We start from the raw sequence: 19498 nt of genomic DNA on the forward strand, positions 1-19498 counted from the left end.
CCTGGAACAAAGCCTTCCTTTGCTCTGCTGGCAGTTAAAGAAGGTAGGAAAGCAAGTAAACAAACATAAACCAGAGGCTCACCTATTTTGATGTTTTTGGAGGTTTTCCTGACATCTTTCATCCAGCCTGTCAAACAGTATTAAGACAACTCTTAAAATACAAATGATGTTGACAATGATATGTTTTCAAGCATTTTTCAAATAAAGTAGCATAGATTCATTATACATATATTTCTGACACTAACTACTAGTTCACAACAACACAGACAAAACCAGAATTTAAAGCTATTTATTAACCTGCACCACAGCATTTATTACAGTCTTACAATAGTCCCTATCCAGCTCCTCCCTGCTGCTTAGTTCTGCCTCACTATGGAAACTACCTCACAGCCTACTGAGAACAACACTTTTGTAGTCACCAAGCATCACCTGGGAGCAATGGTGTTGGGTTTTTTTTTCTGATGGTACTTTAAAGTGTCCCATCCCCTCCTCTTGGCAGTGACTGACTAGGATAAATTTGTTAACAGGCACCAACAGGGTAAGAATCATAGCTGTTTCAAATGAAATTCCACATTCACTCAAGTTCAAAACCATAATCTAGTACATTCTAGCTGAAATTTGAACTTGCTGACACTTTCTTGAAGGAAATGGCAATGAAGGAAAAGATTCTCTTCAAATTAAACTTAGCTTCCATTTCCAAAACAAAATCACCTAAAGGTTTTGGCAAAGGAAAAAAAAACAAACAACCAAAATCCACAACATGTAAACAACTGCACAGTGCAAACAGCAAAGACTATTTCTGCTTGTACAGACTCTTTGTTCCATTCCATTTTTTAAGAGGAGTTTTGTAGCCTGATGGAAAAGCCAATCTTGTCACTCTGGAAGGAGATTGTGGTAGCAGATGGGGACAGAAAGAAGTTCACTCTGAAAAAAACTCTCAAAGAAATGGAATGGATGAAAGTACTTCACCATGAGGCAGAGCCAGCAAAAACCACGTAGTCTACAACAATATTTCACTTCATATTCAAAGAAAAAGAAAATCATACCTTTATCAGCATCATGGAGCCCAGTGAACTGGAACATTTCCTTCCCTCTCCTTTTCACTTGTAACCAAACTGGTGAGATTAGTGTAAATTTGTTCCCAAATATTTTAGCAATGTCATAGCCATGGTTATTCCACTTGAAAAACAAACGAGGGAAAAAAAAGTGAGAGACTTAGAAGCAAGATATACACTTTACCTCTGACCTTCTGGAACATTATTTTTATTTAAATAAGAAAGTACTCTGGAAACTCTGGTAGCTACATGGAAGACTAACTTCAAATTGTGCTAATTCTTAACTACAGGAACCTGAATGTAGGTTCCAACACAGTTTTGAATTTACAGACTCTGTATTTATGTCCAAGAGAACTTGAGAAAGTTGAAAATTTATAGGGCATCTATTTCTCTTTTGAGCTGTGTAAGACTGAAACAAGTGAAAATCATCCTTCTAAACAAAAGGATGAAACATTTATTATTAAAGAAAGAATGCTCTGAATAACAGTAAGACAGGATAGCAAAGGAGATCAGTTCCACAGCAGCATATAATTGTTAACTGTTGATTTGGAAGGTTCAAGTTTCCAGCTGTAGGATGAGGACACTTAGTAGCCCTCCTGTTCTGACTTCACCACAACTTCATCTGGTTCATCAGCAACAAGAGAATACTATCATCAAGGTTATAACCAGCCTTAAGAAAACTTTGCTGTCTGTCCAGCCAAGGGGCACTCCTGGAGTCACACTCCCACCACCCCAGACTTTCACTCCTGGGACCGAGACCCCTTCCCATCGGGTGGTTCCAATGACCAACAAGTGCCCATCTTGTCTCCCTGCACACCCCCCACTCACAGTCAGACTAGTTTCCTTACCAGCTCAGCCTTGAGTTTCCCACAGCAGAGACTCAGATGTCTGGATCCTTAAAGCAATTCAATTATGGCAGGACTCCCAAAAGAGGAATCCCCAGGATTTTGTACCCCCACAGTCTATGCCCATGACAGTTTGGGGTCTTCCTGCTGAGTCATCAGCTCCTGCTGCATTTGAGTGCCCAGTCACCTGGGTGCCACAAGTCCTCGCACTCTTTGTGATGCAAAGGGTCAGTGCCAGCTCCCACCATTTCCCCCCACCCAGGGCACAACCTGCAGCTCACACTGCAGCTGCACACGCAGCTATCAGCACTGAGTGTATTCCTCAACAACAGTGAGAAGAAAAACAATATGACCTAGACATCCCCCAAGAGACAGATGAGAAAACAAGGGTTTGAGATGACCGGAACCCCAAGCCAGCTCTCAAATAATCCTCTGGCAGTTCTCATAATTACAAAAATGCTTTTGAAGCAGGGATACAAGCTTGCAGGTTAGCACAATCTGCTGCATACCTATTCAAAGCACAAATTTTATCCATTGTATCAACTTACAGGAGTAATATATCCCAGAACATCTCCTGAGAAATGTCTTTCCTTCATCTTCTTGGAGCAATAACTTCTATGTTCCCGTATTATATCCTTTGCTTTTGGATCCACAACTACCAGTCCCCGGTCCTGTACATTTTTATCAGAATGCAGCACCTATGAAGAGAAGACAATTATCAGTTAGATGAAATAACCACTTTCAATGGCAACAGACTTTAAACACAACAATATAATAAATCACTTCATTAAATTCTGAGCACTCCTTTGAAAGGATGCAGAGCAGTTTGATCTAAAACTGAAACATGCAAGTCCTTAGAAATAATTTGTCATCATCAGTAAACTTTCTTTAGAAGGTAAAAAGCACATAAACACACACAAAAAAAATCAAGACATAATAAGATAAGGAACATAATTCATGACAGCTGATGGTGCTCTACTCTTTGGCCAGTACTTTCTGCCATGCCATGTTACCCCCAAAATAATAAAAAAGGGCTAGGAGTTCTTAACTAAGAATTTGCACACAACTTTTAAACTGGATATGTTTTAGTCTGAGAATGCTGCATTGTAGTTACTGAAGGTCAAGGTTTTGACCACTTTTCCTTAGGGAAGATGCTTCAGCTAAATCAGCACAAACAGTTTTAGCAGATAAAAAGAGTGAAAAGACCTAATAAGGTGTGCATGGTGAGTACACAATAACCATCTATTGATTCAGCATAAGGAATTTAGAGATATGACCTGTCTTAACACTTTTATTATCCTCACTACTGCAGACTAGATTGTCTTCATGGCAGATGCTGAGCAAGTAACACAAACAATGAGAGATGTATATCCATAATGATAGGAAACAATAACATGCTCAGCAACTGAAGAGAGACTGCAGCATGTTGGCTCTGCTTGCTCTTACTACTGGGGGACTCTGAATCATTTCTGCCTGCAAAGGAGCTGCTGGTTAGAAGGCCCTTCAAACTCTTCCAACAGGATACAGCCTTCCCACTGGCAAGGCTCCATTCCACCAGTAAATGTGGAAAAAAATCTAGTGCTCTTGGCCCAAACTACTGTTCCCCACTCTGCCTTCCAAAGGGATGGAAGTATGTTTCCTGAGGGGACAAAAACTTCCTGCTTCTGCAGTTTGCATGGAGGATAGAGCTCCAGAAGTCTACATCATATTGGTTCGAGGATTGAACCATTTGTGACACTTAAAAAAGCTGAAGAAAAAAGACAGTTTCAGAGAATCTTATTTGTGAGCACAAGCTTCAACAGAAATACGTTAACACTGTTCTCACAGAAGTAGAGTCCACTTACCAAAGTGGACTACTTCAATCAGTTCACTGGGCATGTCAGATAAGACAAGCATTTCTGCTATTTCTCTTACCTTTTCTTCCATTTTTTTTGTAGCACCTTTCTTTGCATCTGTTTTTGACAGGGTACCTTCAGATAGCCAGCAAATCATGGTAAGAGAAAGTGAAGCACAGAGAATCCTCATGGTGTTTTTCCTCATATCAAATTTTTATTTCCCTGAAAACATAAGTGTTCAAATCTCTGTGAACGGAGGAATGTAACAGTTTAATTTGGTTTTCTTGTCCAAGAAAGACATGTAATTGTCTTAACTTCTGCCATCTAGAATCAGACTTATTAAGGCAGTACTGCTTTAATAGTGCTTTCACTCTGGCAGCAAAATATCAGAGGATTTTAAGAGATTCCTAGGCCCAAACCACCTTTTCTTGTCCTTTGCTTTAGTAGCTGTATCATACGTAAAGGGGGTTGGACACTTGCAGCTTCCCTCTTACAGAATCCCCCAAAGAAGTATAACAGTTTACAGCTGAAACTGAGATAAATGTTTGCTGCCCAGAACAATTATAGTACCCCCTTACCTTTTTATAGCAAATAAGAGATAACATTTGTTTCTGCTCCTGCCTAGCCCAGTTGGTATGTCATAAACTAATAAGAGATAGAAAGAATAATAGCTATATGCTTACAGCTCTGTGCCTTCACTCTAACAGGTACTTTGCTTTCAATTCCTTGCCAATTCAGTGATACACATAGAACTGAAAAAAATAATAGTGTGAGGGAGGTGTCCTTTTGGTCTAGAAGAACAACTTTGACAGTTTATCCCAGCTCCAGATAAAGAAATTGAGAATTAGTAGAGAACAGTTCTGTTCTGTGCTATTTATCTATTACACCTTATTTCTCTAAGAAGAAAGACTTTACAAAAAAAATAAAATAATCAAATACAGCCAGAGCTTGTTTTTCAACCTCTCCCCATTCATAACTAGCCTTGGTTTTCCAGCCTAATTTTCAGCAGTGAATAAGAAGAAAACAGAGAAAAATACTAAGCATTAGGGAAACCAGGGCAAAAGAAGTAAAATAACAGAATGAAAAGCAATCTGTTACTAACTGTGGAAGTTCTAAGTATCAAAATGGCACAGCTTTCACGTATAATAAACTAGTGGCTCTAGATATGTATCTGGCTGCTTCTCGTAACTATGAGATCCTGGTGGACAAGAAAAAAGGTTATGTTTTCCACAATTTTCTCAAGTTTTGTTAAACTTAAAAAATTATCTTGCTTCCTCTATTACTCTACCACTCACTTTAAAGACTTACAAGATCATTTCAGCAAGTCACGTTTACAATACTTGTCCTGTTCACACCGATAAGAAGTGCTGCTCAAAGTTCGAGTATTTTGTTTCTGTACAAAACATCAGGTGAGGGATCCCCTAACAGCAGACTGAACATTCTGAAAGGGTACTGTGGTAGAAGGAACCTTAAAGGTTCAGTACAAATGTAATCAATGAAATAGCAGGGATAACATAGAGATGAGATCAACAACCCAATAAACTTACTCGCATTTGGATGTGTCTGGCTTAGCAGTGAGGTTTTAAAAAGTAGAGGTATTTGTTGTAGGAGTTAGAGATTCTGCAGAAAAAGAGAGGAATACATGATTAGGGAACAAAGCAGAAGGATGATGGCAGCAAAAGTGTTTGAAAAATATGAAAATGTGAAAAATAATTTGAAGGCTTTAGTCAAGTCTTATAAAGACTGCAAAATAAAAGCAGAAAGCCTCCTAATATTTCTTGGATCCAGAGGGCAGGGTAAGAGCTAAATTGCTATACAGTTTGAAATTCACTATTATTAATAATTAAGGTGTTATGCTTCCACTCTGACTTCAAGGTCACTGGTAACCTCCTCGTTTTCCACATCCTAAAAAATTAGAAAACCAGGTTGCTCTTGATATCATCTCCTCTGTTCCATCTAGCTTGGCAAGATCTATAAACTACTGCAGGGGAGAACAATTGAGATCCTGAATAGTCAATACAAGTCTTAACTATTTGGACAGGATATCAATTCTTCCAGAAGCTCGTATATATTGATTTGGAGGTGTCTGATTTCACTTTCAGAAACAATTAGCAACTGCATCCACTTCCCTGAAAAGAAGATAATGTTTAACAGCTGAAGAGCTGAAGTTTAAAAAACCATTACTGAACTTCAATTAGACATCAAAATGTGCTCATTTCCTTGACGTGATCGTATCCATCTGCCAATTACTGTCAACACAACATCCACTCCTAGATTTATAGAAGGTACTGAGCCTGCGGCAAAACAGTTTCTGACACTGGCAGTCCAGTATCAACTCTTGGTTGGAAACTTATTTTAATAATCTGTTCTTTAACAACATCAGTTTAGTGAAAATTAAGCAGACAGCATCACTCTGATATATGAAGATGAATAAGTCAAACATGCTTTATGGAAACTATAAGCATGAATTTTGCAAGCTTTATGAAACTAAATCCTCATCAAGTTTTTCTTCTGCAAACTCACCACCATTTTTAAACTCTTCTTGAACTAATTAATCGTCAGTAAAAGTGTATTTGCTTGCCAGCCTTGTTTATCTCCTTTATCACTGCAAAATGCAATCAGAATTGAAGACTGTGTCCTGGTTCAACTGGTACTATTGACAATTTAAAGTTTAAAACATCTTTTGACAAACTGATCTGAAACTCAGCTTTCTCTTTCAGCCAGGTCACAAATGTCGTTTAACCCCAGTCTCTACCTGAGGTAATATACTTTTAGTCAGCTATTTTAAATGCATCTTTATTTTTAAAAGGGAGAAAATCTGTCATAGATTGAGGCTGTCCAAAATAAGCAACCAAAGAAAATAAATAATCTTGGAGGCTGGTACTGTACTGAGTTAATGATTATAGTTTTATTTATAAAGACGAAATAGATTCTGATTACAGCTGCAGAAGGACCCTGCATCACTTATTACGGAAAGACCAGGAAGCACGCTGCTGATGCGTTTGTAAATGAAATCAATAAAAGCTATATTGGGGAGTGAAGAGTGAGGATAAATCCTTTTCGAACCCGTGTAAACATTAAACCCTTTCCTCTTGTAAGGTAGCTCTACTGTGATTGTCAGAATTGTCTCCCTCACTCGTCTGAATCTCCAGACACCAGAGCTCCCCAGGCAGCTGCACGCCCGCTACGGCAGCGCCGGCCCCGCCGCGGCCTCCCCCGAGCTCAGAGCCGCCCGGGCTGCTCTGGCCGCCCCCGGTGCCGCGTTCCCCCCAGCCGGCTGCGGCAATGCCGAGGCCCCCGCACCGCCGGAGCACGGCCGCGCCGCCCGGCCCTGCCCCCCTGCCCGCGGACAGCACGTACCGCCCGCCGCCGCCGCGGAAGTGCGGGAGGGCGGGCCGAGGCACCGCCCCGCCGGCTCCGGGCCGCGCTGGGGCCGCGGGAGGGCGCCGGGCCGCGACAACATGGCGGGGCGGGCAGAGGGAACGGCGCCGGCTCCGACTGTGGCTCCGGCTCCAGGCTGGCGTTCCGGCTCCAGGCTGGCGCTCCGGGAGGCCCGGGAGCCGCGGGAGTGACGCCATATCCCGACTGAGCCGCTGGGGCAGAGCCGCCGGCTGGGCTGTCCCGTCTCGGCCCGGGGTGCGGCTGCTTTGGGGCTCATCAGTGCCCCAAGAAAGCAAACGCTAGTCACGATCTACAGGAAATTCCCGTGAAGAGCCTCCTGGTTTAGCCCACGCTGTAGTAAATAGCTACAGCTCCAGGTTTAGCCTGGACAAGAGGAGGCTGAGGCGACCTTATCTCTCGCTACAACTACCTGACAGGAGGCTGTAGCCAGGTGGGGATCAGCTTCTTCTCCCAGGCAACCAGTGACAGGACAAGAGGACACAGCCTCAAGCTGCACCAGGTTTAAGCTGGACATTTGGAGGAATTTCTTCACAGAAAGGATAATTAGATATTGGAATGGACTGCCCAGGGAGGTGGTGGAGTCACTGTCCCTGGAGGTGTTCAAGACTGGCCGTGACACTTTGTGCCATGGTCGAATTGACATGGTAGTGTTAGGCCATGAGTTGGACTCAATGATCTCAGAGGTCTTTTCCAACCTAATTGTTTCTCTGAATCTGTGAAACAGTGTAGGTAAATCGGGAGCTGGGCTAAAATACACACACTGGCCTGGAGGCAAAATGATTGTATACACAAGGCTGCAGAGCGTCTGCAAGCAATACTGCTAACTCTCGGTATGCAGAGAGGAGGGGCTAAATCCCAGATGGCTTTTAACAGGTTCAAAAATAAAAGATTATGTTTTAAATTGAGATTTTTATTTTCTCCTGTTTTGACCTTCTACAGTTTTTTGGTTTTTTGCATGCAATATGGCTGTGCTACTGCTATTTTTACTGCAGCCCAAGTTTTGTTGTAACCCTGTTATTTCACAGGCTGCTTGCAGGGACTAAGTACTATATCAGAAGACTTGATGATAAAAGGATGTGTTATGTCATGATGTAGTCATGCCCAGCATATCGTGTCAGTGTACTTCCCAAAAAAGACCTGCTTTCTGTTTTGGTGAGACTTCCTAGAAGCTGAACTGGAAGGTTATCTTACTCTGCTGGTATGCCCTCTTTTTTCATTCCTTCCTGTGTAACAAAGATCTTCATGAACATCCTTTAGCACTGAAAAAAAAAAAAAAATATTCCTCTGAACAAAAGTCTAGCCAGTGAACCAGATGCATGGTCTTCTATGCCCAGATCCATACAAAATTTCTGGAAATTTTGAGTTTCATGATAATTATTTTAATGTTGAAAGCATCTGATACTCTGGCATGGCAGAAGGCATTGTGCTCTCTGTTAATGGATAATGAATGTTAGATGTCAAGTGCAGAAACAGGATTGTGTGTACACATGGAGGAGCCACCGATTCTGTTTTCTCCTCAGTTCTTTCTGCTTCCAGAAATGGCTAGAATGATCATGAGGAGCAGAAGAAAACAATAACTGGTGGTACAAATCTGACAAAAGTAACAAAGGAAATGGAACAATTCCCTTTTTGTAGTTCCCACCACTGGACACATTCAGTTGAGTAATAATAGTTTTATGACGGTCAGCACAATTATTCAAGTCTTTGTACCAAAGTGCAATGAAATTCTGAAAAGTTAATAAAGCAACTCCCATGTGAAATGGAAAAGAAGGGACAGACATTGTGGATTTACAGGCATCCGAATTTGATACAAAACATTTTGTGTAATAGCAAAATGTTTCTTGACGCTATTTCCTCTTTAATGCTGATTTTATAGTAATTAGAAATCTCTTAAAAATTACAGCATTGTGGGATGGATGAAACCAATGTAGTTTGTTTTTAAACGGACTGGTGTTTTACACATGCTAGACTCAAACCAAAATGTTTTCCAGAATTACCAACTCAGTGTGTTTGCAGAAGGCTGTGCCCAGTGTCAGCTCTGAGCTGGGTAACAGCTGAGCTCATATTACAATGTTTCTTTCAGTCAGGATGCATCTAGAGACCATTATAGGCTCTCTTGCCTCTAGCTATCCAGTTATTCACATAAAATTTGTATCTTGTCCCTACCAAAACTATCTGAAATAGACTAATAAGTCTCAGTTATGACGCAATAAGGGGAGACATATGGCTACACATTTGTCCTAATTGCACAAGCCTTTGCTGGGGCAAAAAGACAGGGGGCAAGGATGAATACAGTGAAGCCTCAAAAGCCAGTCAAAGGATGTTGACATAAAATAGTCAAGAGGATGTGTACTGCCCACTGAACTCCTTCAAATGAAACATTTAGCTGTATAGTTGCAAAATTAGAGATATCCTATGTGTTAACCCGTTGAATATTTGCCCCAGTTCTCAAGAATAATTTGCAGTTCATGCTTAGCTTGGTACTGCCACAGCTATTCACTGTTAGTATTTAAGCCATCACTGAGAAGGCAGTTGAAGTGTATGTACCTGCATGACTTGCATTTGCAGTATTGGTTGGAACACAGCCAGACAGGACCAATAGACTAGCCTTTAGGTGTCACTGTGCTCTTAAGAGTAGAAGTTAGTTCAACATTTTGGATAGCTCAAAAAAGATTTTTTTTTTCTGATTACAGAGAAAACTTCCTATAGTGACAAATGAAGTTTTTATCTCTTTAAAGGTATATGGAAATTATATATAAGCATGCAAATCTACTAGTAAAGCTGTAAACAAGGAAAGCATTCTTCATGTAAGCCTACAGAGAATCTAATTTAAATAATAGACTAGTTGTGCATGACTGCCTGTACTTGCACTTGGAGTACAAAATGGATTCAGGGACAAAGGGATATCTGCTAATATATCACTAACTTAAAGGCTCTGGAGCTTGATGAGTATAAACAAGATGCAAGCTCTTAAACCACGATTAACCATGGAAACAAGCTATCCAGGGAAACAGTGAGTTTGATTGTGTCAGCAAGACCGAGTGCCTTTCTGAAAGATAGACTGTAGCTAGAAGCTAGATATTGGGTTCAATTGGAGGGGGTGGGAGGAAGAACAGGTGAAATGAAATGGCTTGAAGTATACGGGAAAAGAGGTGAAATGACTGTTAGGTCTCCAATAGCCCTAAACCCCATGATTCTAAGGTCATTATTCTCCACTAAGCATACTAATCACTTGTGTTAAGGCTGAAGCTCCCACCGTATTTTTGGGTAGGCAGACTAGGCCAGTTTTGACACCATTTGAATCTATTTTCAGCTGATGTGATTAAATGCTGTGCACAGTCCTACCTCTTTGGCATATTTAAGACAGTTTGACCTTGAAATGTTTTCATTCTCGGGAGTAGATGTAGCGTGGGACTGTGTCGCCGTGCATGTTCGCAGCCTTCAGGAGAAACACATGGCCCTGGGTTTGCAGCCTGCGGGCCTAGGGAGCCAGGCTACGTGTCACACGGAGCAGCTGCACCACTCACGCTATTGATGGCAGGCTCACAAGGGGCATGTGACTAAGGATGGGGCTGCACACAGTAGCTCCTGGGCTGGTCAGTGTTCAGAGAGACTGTGCAGTGTACGTGAAACAGATTCCATGCACTGTTTTGGGGTGCCTATGGAGCAGCAGGACCAAGGCCATGGCCTCCCACGGTCCACCTTGTGGAAAGCATGTTCTTACGGATGGCACCGTTCCGAGTTCGTACCTTACTCTCCATATTTTTGCAATAAGACCGTAGATTAACAGCCTGCTCAAGGCTTAGCAGTGAAGTGAAATTTTCCTGTCTCCTGATCTGGTGCCCCTCTCATTCCCCTCAGCTCTTACATCCTCTGAGGCAACCTCGAAGCTCGATATTTCACCTTCAAAGATCATCGAACTTGTCGACCATTAGGGGCACTGGGAGCAGAAGGGATCAGGCTGTTCCCGATCCCGGAGTACGCGGTGGGTTCCACACGGACCCAGCGGCTGACGCCGTCCTGCCGCCCCTCGCCTCTGCCCGGGCCCGTTTGCCTCGGTGTGCGGTGACTTGGTAATCGCGTCGCAGCAGCGGCACCGCCGAGCTCCAGGGCCCGCAGGGTTGCAGGAGGGATGCCCGGGAGCCGCAGGACACCGCGGGGCCATCCCGGGGGCCGGGCGGGGCCGCAGCGCAGGGAGGCGGCGGGGCCCGGCCGGCCCGCGGCGCTCCCGCCTCCGCTCGGCAGGGGGCGCCCGAGCGCCGCCCGCCCGGCGGCTGCGGGGGCGCGGGAGCCCCGGCGGCGCCTGCGCGCTGCGGAGGCGGCGGCGGCGGAGCGGCCTGAGGAGCCCGCGGGGAGAGCGGGCGGCGGCTGCGGGGCTTTGGCGTGTCGCGTCCCTGGGCGGCCGTGATCCAGCGCCACCATGCCTGCGGTGTCGAAGGGCGATGGCATGCGAGGCCTGGCGGTCTTCATCTCCGATATCCGCAATTGTGAGTGGCGGCGGGACCGGGGCCTGGGCTGGGCCGGGACGGGCCGGGCGTCGCCGTGGGCTGTTGCCCCGTGGGGCCGGGGCTTCACCCCTCGATCCCCGGCCCGGAGCTTCCCCCTGGTCACCTCAGCGGGCAGCTCGGAGCGCTCCTGCCTCACGAAATGGCGACGCGCTCGGGGGGGCGGCGCGGCGGGGAGGGGGGGCAGCGTACGGCGTTTGGCCGTGGGTTTGCGCGTTTGGGGTGGGTGGGTTGCGGTGTTTCTCTGCCTCCCTGGCCACCCCGGTCACCCCCCTTCGCCCTCGGGTGTCGCGGTGGCCGCCCCGGAACAGGGGGTGCCGGTGGCCGGTGCTGCCCTTGTTCGTGATGCCGGAGCGGTGCCGGGGCGCGGTGGGTGTGTGGCGGGGCAGGGAGAGGCGTCCCTGGGTTCCTTCCAAATCCCTGAGCGGCTTTCGGCTCATCACGTCACTGATGGAAAACAGGCCTCTGTAGGCGCCTGAGAGCAGGGCCCTCAGTGCGTTGTGCCTAGGCTTGGCTTAAATTGGCTTTAAGATTCTGCTTTGACGGAAAATCAGCGCTTGGGATCAGTGTAATTAAAAATGGGGTGGAGGGGAGTGCGGTTGTGTCTCGCTGAGGGACGCGGGAGGAGCGTGTCCATGAGTGTGTGGTGCAGAGATGAGGAGCACAAATCTGCTGCTGCTTGGCGTGGGGGGCAAGGTGTATATCTGAGGGCACAGCCCAGTGCTCAGCCTTCCTTTCTGTCCGAGAATTGCATGCGATAGTTTAATATTAATCGGAGTTAGAGATCTAAGTGTATGATGTGGCAGGAATTGCCTGGGGAAGGGCTAAGGTCGCTGTGGTTGGTGTGATGAAACAGCTCTATTTTGTCCACCCTTGTGTCTCTGTAGATCACTTGAGGCTATTTTAAATGCAACGACAGTAAGGTCCCCTCTTTAACAGATGAAAATGGATTTGGAGAATTTTTTAATGCGAATTTTAATGATCTAACTGGGCTTGTATTGGGATAACCACACTGGCTTGGAAAACTCTTTATATGGATGATTTCTAATACAAAAAAAAGCTGAGGAAAAATTATACTGGTAAAATGAGACCATTTAAATGCAGAGCTTCCTTAAACTAAAATCAGGTGATTTGGACTTCTAGCCATGTAAAGAGGGATTCTGTTTGTAAAATTCAAGGTCGAGAATTTTCCTTATAGCAGAAACTGTCTCAGTAGTTGAGTTGTGGGATTTTCTTTTCAGAACAGAGTTGCAGGTCCTTAGGATTCTTTAGACTTCCCTCTTGTATGTGTAGAAGGTGGATCATAAAATGTGTATCAGTTCAAGGTTACGTGGATTGCTCTGGTGCTTTGTCTGGTTGGCCTGGCTGTTTACTGAAAGTTTCCCAGTGTCCTGGTGTTCCGTGCACTGTGTAACATAGTTTCACTTGGTGTCATAGTCTTGAGGACTTGCTGTTGTATCTCCCTGCTAGTTTGTAATCATTGTTTTCATTCATTTAGCCGGAAGTAGTATGATTTTATCCTTCAGTGTCTTGTGTCTTGCAGTTGGTTAACGCATTTGTGCGCTCTTGTTTTCAGTGGCGTTCAGTAGAGAGAAATACAAGAGAAGCATTCAAGCTCCTAGGTTTGTAACCTGTGTTTGGAAGTGTGGAATAACAATATTTGAGGTTCTAGGATATAACAGATAAGGTACTGATTTCCCCACAAGTTTGCTAGTGCATAGGCAGCGTGGGAACAGTGCTGAAACTACCTCTCTGTCCAGATGGGACAACAAACCAGTCATACTCTCAGTATCTGCAGGAGAAGATGTAACTTAAATGTGAAACAAATAAAATGTTAACACTATCGCTATTTAAACAAATGCTGGTATTTCTCAAATGTTTTTTTAGCGTCCAGACAGCTATTTGGGAGAATAGTGATTGTAATTACTTGTGTATCTTTATCATCTTCATAATGAAGAAAGTAACTACATCTTCCAAATAGCTTAAGAAGAGCTCACAGTTCCCACTATTAGGTGATCTCTGGAACTTCCTAATAGTTGTCTAATGGCAACACTGACTAAGATTCATAAAAATACTTGAGAGTACTCTCTAGAGACTGTGCTTTGCAGGCACTGGTATTGGCTAAAACTCCCTCTTTCCCTCTTCAGGGAGAAGCTAGATGTTGTCAAGAACAAAAAGTAACTGCTGTTTAGGTGAAGAGAATCTTTTCACATGTAAAGAAAAGAAAATGTTCCTTTTCTGAAGTGGGAGGGAAGCTAGACACCAAGTTTGGCTCTTGACCTCTGTTTCTAGCCTTAAAATTGGACTTAATAGCTGACAGTTGCAGTGATGTGCAAAATTCTGGCATTCTTAATTTCAGTCTGAATTTTGTCTGTGTTGGATTCATGTGCCTTTGTAATACTGCTGTAAAGGCCCTACACATTTAGTTTGCCAATAGCCCTTCCAGATTGTGAATAATGGTGAAACATGGTGTGGGGTTTTTTCTGGAAGGTTTTGCATAGATTAGGATTCTACATCGTAGATATTGCTGAAAAATGAAAACGCAGTTGTTGTGTGCTGACTGTGCTCAGGTGGATGCACAGCATGTGACTTCAAGTTAATAGAGTAACCTAAACTTCAGGGAGTTATTTATGTAAATTTTGACGGCCTACCTTTGGAAATGCTTGATCTTCTTACATTGAGTTTTATTTCTTGGGCATTTGTACCTACAGTGTCTGCAGCACTAAATAGTACATGACTCTCTTACAGATTACTGATTTGGAAATGATGCTGGTCTTGCCTATCTCTTTATGCCAGTCTGTTACGGGCTTCAGTTAAGTCTTACTTGATAGCAATTTTCAATGTTTACAACTGTGTTTGACTGTGAATGAACAGCTCACACTGCAAGTCTTTCTTTCATAGTTAAAAAGTTGGTTGTCACTTCTGTGTTGGTTAGACATATTTTTGGCACTTGGCTTATCTGTTAAACTTCCTGGTCTTTCTCTTAAATGCTTCTATGCCACATATGACTTGTTAAAGCACACTTTTTAAGAGTATGCTGATTTCTCAAATGTCTGTGAAGCTTTTAATTAAAAAAATTTGATATACTACTTGTAGCAGCAACTGTAAAATACTTTAAGGAAAAAATAGTCCTCTTAGCCTTTGACTTTGCTCTAGTCTCTGTGAAACTGTTGTATCATCTTTTTTCAAAATTAAATGTTCTTTATTCATATAAATATCAAGTGAATTTTCAAAATCTGATAATACAAGAAAATTAATTATCCTTCAGTTCCTGATAGTTCTCCAGAATTTTGTTTCAGGGCAGCTTCTTGTTCTAGGCTCTGTGTTTTGCATATAGAGGTGCTATTGCAGATGACAGATAAAAATGTTTTTAAGAAAATAACCCTTTAGATGTCTGTCAGTTTGCCAGTAGATATATGGGCTTTTCTGGAAACTAATTCATTTGGATTGTTTTATAACATATATGAATTACTACAGTAAATAGCTTTTTAGCTTATCTTTTATAGACCCCGGAGAAGAGTCAAGAAAACTACAGATTGAAAGCCAGACCGAAGTCCTTGGTTATAATAGCCCAGTTAATTAGTGCTTAGTTAATGTGACCCACTGAGAAAATAATTAGGTGTGGCTATGCTGTAGGAAGGATTGTGGTGGTGGTGGAGCTGGAAAGCTCTGAATCCTGTGGTTTGGTGAAGTGCTACCCAAATTTAGGAGTTCATATCAGGAAGAGTCCTTGTCAGCTGCATGGATTAAGCGCCTCATGAACTAAAACCTAAAAGATCTGCATGTGTTACACACATATGGACTCCTGCAAGAAATGTTTATTCTTAAATAGTATGTTAAATCTTTTTTGTGTGTGTATTCCTGCAGCGCTGCTGAAGTGACTTGGCTTATGCAAGATGGTGCTTTATAAACTCTCCAGCTGTCTTAGCTGACAGATCACCAGGAGTCTGTTGTCATTTTTTTGAGTACAGCTTTATGCTTATCTCACGATGAAGTACTTTTAAGTCATTTGTCACTCAACCTATTCTGCTGTAACAACAGTGCTACCTGCTATTCCCCCTGAAAACTAGTAAAGCTTACTTTTGTCCTTTCATTTGCAGGCATTAGTGTAGAAATAGTTTCTATTACAATATTGAGTGTACTACTGGTTTCATGGTAAAATTGAGAATTCCTCTACTCCTGGGTTGATGAAATGTGTCTACACAGGGGCAAAAACTACTTTTGTCACAGGCTTGGAGGACAAGATAGTTCTTAATTTTCCTCACTACTTTAATAACTTTCTTGCCTAGAAGTCAGACAGAGGGAGGAAGGATTCCTTTAGTTTGTTCTCCAAATGTTCCTTTCATGTTCTCTTCCAGAGTGCTGTTTCTTTCTCCTCAGGCTATATTTTTTCCTTAAATAAAACCCAACAAATGTATTTAACAAAGGTCTATCTTTTCTCACAGAACTTAATGCATTAATTTTTCTTTGTACTGGGCAGGGATAGTGACCAGAGGCTGAGCCTCCCAAAATGTAGCTTTGCTTGACTGAACTGGGACTGATGCATCAGGTTACGTATAAGCAAGTGGGGATTGCAAAAAGGCTGGTTCGTTAAATTCCTCATATGCTGATCACCTGTTTGAATGAATGGTAGTTATGGAGTGCACTACAGGTGCATGTGGGAGGAACATGTACATGGATTAGAGGACTGCATGGGTATGTATAGAGCTATTTGTTCTCTGTAAGAACAGCCAGACAGTGAAACAAACTCTACACAGGGGGAGTTGAGCACATACAGCTTGGTTTAGTTATCCGTCAGTAATTATTTTATGTCAGTAATACAGCTCTTAGTGTGTAGGCAAAGTTCCTATGAGGTGTAGGTTCTTATTTGCATTGGGTATAGTTTTAAAGTAGGACTTGAATTACTTCTGCAGACAGTCAATGACTTTTCTTGTATTCTTAGATTACTTATCTCATTGAAGGAATTTGAAGGCAAGGCATCTTGCTTACTCTCCTCTTTCTCTTGCAGGGATGTGGAAGCTCATCTAATATGGATGGTTTCTGGCCTGAAAAAACAATCCTAAGTGCTGCTTAGAGCTATAATAAGCACTAAGTGTTGCATCACTTGCTACTATTTGCAGGAGAGTGATTTAAGGAAAACACAATTAGCCTGAGATTAGTCTGAGGAGGATGTCTAAAACAAAACTAGTGTTCTGCCCATGTATTCTCTGTCTTGGCTTTCTTCTAGTCATTTCATGGAACTCTGACTGAGTGGGCTGGTTGGGTGGTTAGGTTTTTCCTGGTTTGTGGGTTTTTGGTTTGTTTTGGGTTTTTTGTTTGTTTGGGATTTTTTTACACTTGAATTTGTGCATGTTTGACTAAAGGGAGAGTAGTCAAAGAAGATAGTGGATGAGAGGTAGTAAAGAGCTAGAATTTTTCATGTGATATCCAACCTCTCTATTAGATACCCTGGAAAATATGGTACCTGCTTAATTTGAAGTCCTTTGGATAAAGGCTGCCCATCAGGACTGATAAGAGGACATTAAGGACTATTGCAGAGACTATTACGTATCTACATCAATTAGTGAGGTAAAAAAGGATTTTTAAGACCCCTGAAACAGTAGAAGTGATAGCTAAACTAGGAGGCTTCGGATAAGCCTCAAACTGTTACTCTGTATGAACATGAACTAAAGTAGAAGAGAGTCCCCAGTGACTTGTAGTAAATCAGTGCAAATATTGCCTTGCCCCGTTGAAGGGAGTGTGACTGTACAGTGTGAAAAGGCTGATCAAGGAAATGACTAATTAGGTGCTGCTCAGTCAAGGAAGGAGGAAGAACTGCTTTATATAGAAGCCTAACCCTGCACCTCCTGTTTGCATATCTTCTTGGCTCAGAGCTTCTCCTGACAGTCAATGTCCTTTTGTCAACTAAACTGCTAAATAGATGTTCTGTATGTCATAAAGTCATTCAGATATAAACTTCCAGTAAACTTTCAGTTCTTTTGGGGATAGATCTGGTCTTAAGCTAGACCCTATTACCTAGTTACTCCTCAAACTGGTAATGTTTTTCTTAACTTGTGCCCAGTTAGGTGCTCACCATGGTTGATTTTTTTCTAAAATCATTAAACTTATATTAAATTACTGCAATTTAATACATCTGTATTTGGAAACTGCTTTCATGCTCTTATTTCCCTTCTGTTATGAGGACAAGGAGTTAATGGATTAGTGGATTACAGTAAAGCCTGTGACTCCCTGCTGTTTCATGAGAAGTGTTGTTACAGGGGCAGGTCTCCAGCAGCATGCTGGATGAAGAAATCAGTTCTGTGGGTAGTAGTTTACTTACTGTGCAGAATATTAGAAAATGCACTTTATGGAGTTCCTAAATATGATTAGTAGGACACTGATCTCTGTCTTTGGATATCTAATCACAGCAGGATGTCCCAAGACACGACTGTCTTCAACGGCCTTTGTGCCATTCATGATCTTCAACGTGACAGACACTTCTTTCTTCTGATCAAACAGATCTTGTGAAAGGACAGCACTCATGTTTTCATTCATAACAGGATGTTAATACGTCATTAAGCAAAAAGCTTGTTCTGCAGCCTTGAACAGGTCAGTTTGTGAAGAAAAGTGAAGCCATAGTAACATTTTGTCAAGGTACAATATTTTATAGTAGTCCCTTTGGATTAGCTGTGCAGTGAGTTTGTAAACAATAGCACCAGCATACTCAGGTGGAGCTGGACCTTGCAGCTCTCTTGTAGTACTGTAGGTAATTTAACCAAATAAAGGAATTTATGCAGACAGACGCTCATAATGTGAGGGCAGGCATACAGCAAACACATCACTCTAATGTATTGCTATGCAACCTGCCTGCCCTCCTTTTGGCCCTCTTCCCTGCTGTGCTAAAGAGCCAGGTGAGAGACTGGGAGAGCTGGAGGATGGATTTGGTGTTTTACCTCATGAAGATCATAATCTGCATAACAAACAACTAATCTGTACTCTAGAGCTGCAACATGAGTATCTGTCCCGCTGGCAGGTAAAAGCAGTGGTTTAATTTACTGATATGAGATAAAAGTACTGTAAAAGCTCTTTCACAAAGGCAAGAATGGAGGCGCTGATTACATGAATATTTTCCTATATAAGTATTTCTACCATTTTTACTGTAGAGACTCTAGTGTTTGTTTTGATTTTTCCTCTCTTTCTACCAGTTTCTTTTTCTGTTCCCTGACAGCAGGGTTCAAGAATGCAGTGTAGTCAGCATCATGTTTGCAGGATATTTTAGCAGTAGGAAAGCAAGTGGATAACTTGATTGCTTTATGCCAACTAAAGTGTGTTTGGATGGTGAATGTGGTTAACTTGCTTTATACTTGGTCATGTCTTCTGCTGGCATTATCAGTTCTAGCAAAGCTGATATGACTTACCCTCTGGATAAACCAATCTTGCCTTCTGTCGTTTGGCTCTCCAACTGACCTGCAGCAGTACAAGGTAGTAGCAGGAATGTGTATACCAGGAAGAGAGCAGTGCTTTGGAACAGCCTGTGGTTGTCTCTTAAGAAGTACAGCTTTGAATCAAACTCATTCTGAAACTGTATCAGTGTTTTGCTGAAGAGAAGCTATTAGCAGTTTGTTGGTGATGTCTTTCCCACAGAACTGGCCAGTCAGCTTGGATGCTCTTAATGAAAACATAACAAAAGAAAAATTCTTATGTTTGGAAAATAGACTTGCAGGTCTCAAGGAAGGTGTCTAACAACATCTTTGAAACTAGGAATTTATCTTTTGTGTAAGAACTGTTTTCTTCCCAAGGAGGTGTTCTTAGCCATTGAGGAGTTCAGAGAATTTCCTACTCTTAACCATGGCAGTGTTTGTATTACTCTGTCCTAA

General features: G+C 42.5%; 2 protein-coding genes across 8 annotated transcripts in view; one reads left to right on the forward strand and one right to left on the reverse strand.

Moving 5' to 3' along the window:
• Positions 1-7150, reverse strand: part of CHID1 (chitinase domain containing 1) — a 105262-nt gene extending 98112 nt beyond the window's left edge. Inside the window, exons 1-7 of one of the 4 annotated variants that reach the window (XM_050336911.1) lie at positions 7096-7150; positions 5283-5355; positions 4838-4933; positions 3815-3957; positions 2449-2598; positions 1047-1179; positions 83-127 (exon numbers count right to left, since the gene is read on the reverse strand). In XM_050336911.1, coding sequence (XP_050192868.1) covers positions 83-127; positions 1047-1179; positions 2449-2598; positions 3815-3940 — 454 coding nt within the window. In that variant the 5' untranslated portion in view covers positions 3941-3957; positions 4838-4933; positions 5283-5355; positions 7096-7150. Of the gene's footprint in view, positions 1-82; positions 128-1046; positions 1180-2448; positions 2599-3814; positions 3982-4837; positions 4934-5282; positions 5356-7095 lie in introns of all 4 variants that reach the window. The other 3 variants (XM_050336908.1, XM_050336912.1, XM_050336913.1) reach the window with 3 other exon arrangements.
• A 4306-nt stretch (positions 7151-11456) lies between these two features.
• AP2A2 (adaptor related protein complex 2 subunit alpha 2) overlaps positions 11457-19498 on the forward strand; it is a 48967-nt gene continuing 40925 nt past the window's right edge. For all 4 annotated transcript variants that reach the window (XM_050335333.1, XM_050335335.1, XM_050335334.1 and 1 more), the window contains exon 1: positions 11457-11624. In XM_050335333.1, the coding sequence (XP_050191290.1) occupies positions 11558-11624 (67 nt within the window). In that variant the 5' untranslated portion in view covers positions 11457-11557. The remainder of the gene's footprint in view (positions 11625-19498) is intronic.

This window comes from Myiozetetes cayanensis, unplaced genomic scaffold (genome assembly GCF_022539395.1).
Source record: "Myiozetetes cayanensis isolate MyiCay16 unplaced genomic scaffold, myiCay2020 scf6-25, whole genome shotgun sequence".
NCBI classification, from domain to species: domain Eukaryota; kingdom Metazoa; phylum Chordata; class Aves; order Passeriformes; family Tyrannidae; genus Myiozetetes; species Myiozetetes cayanensis.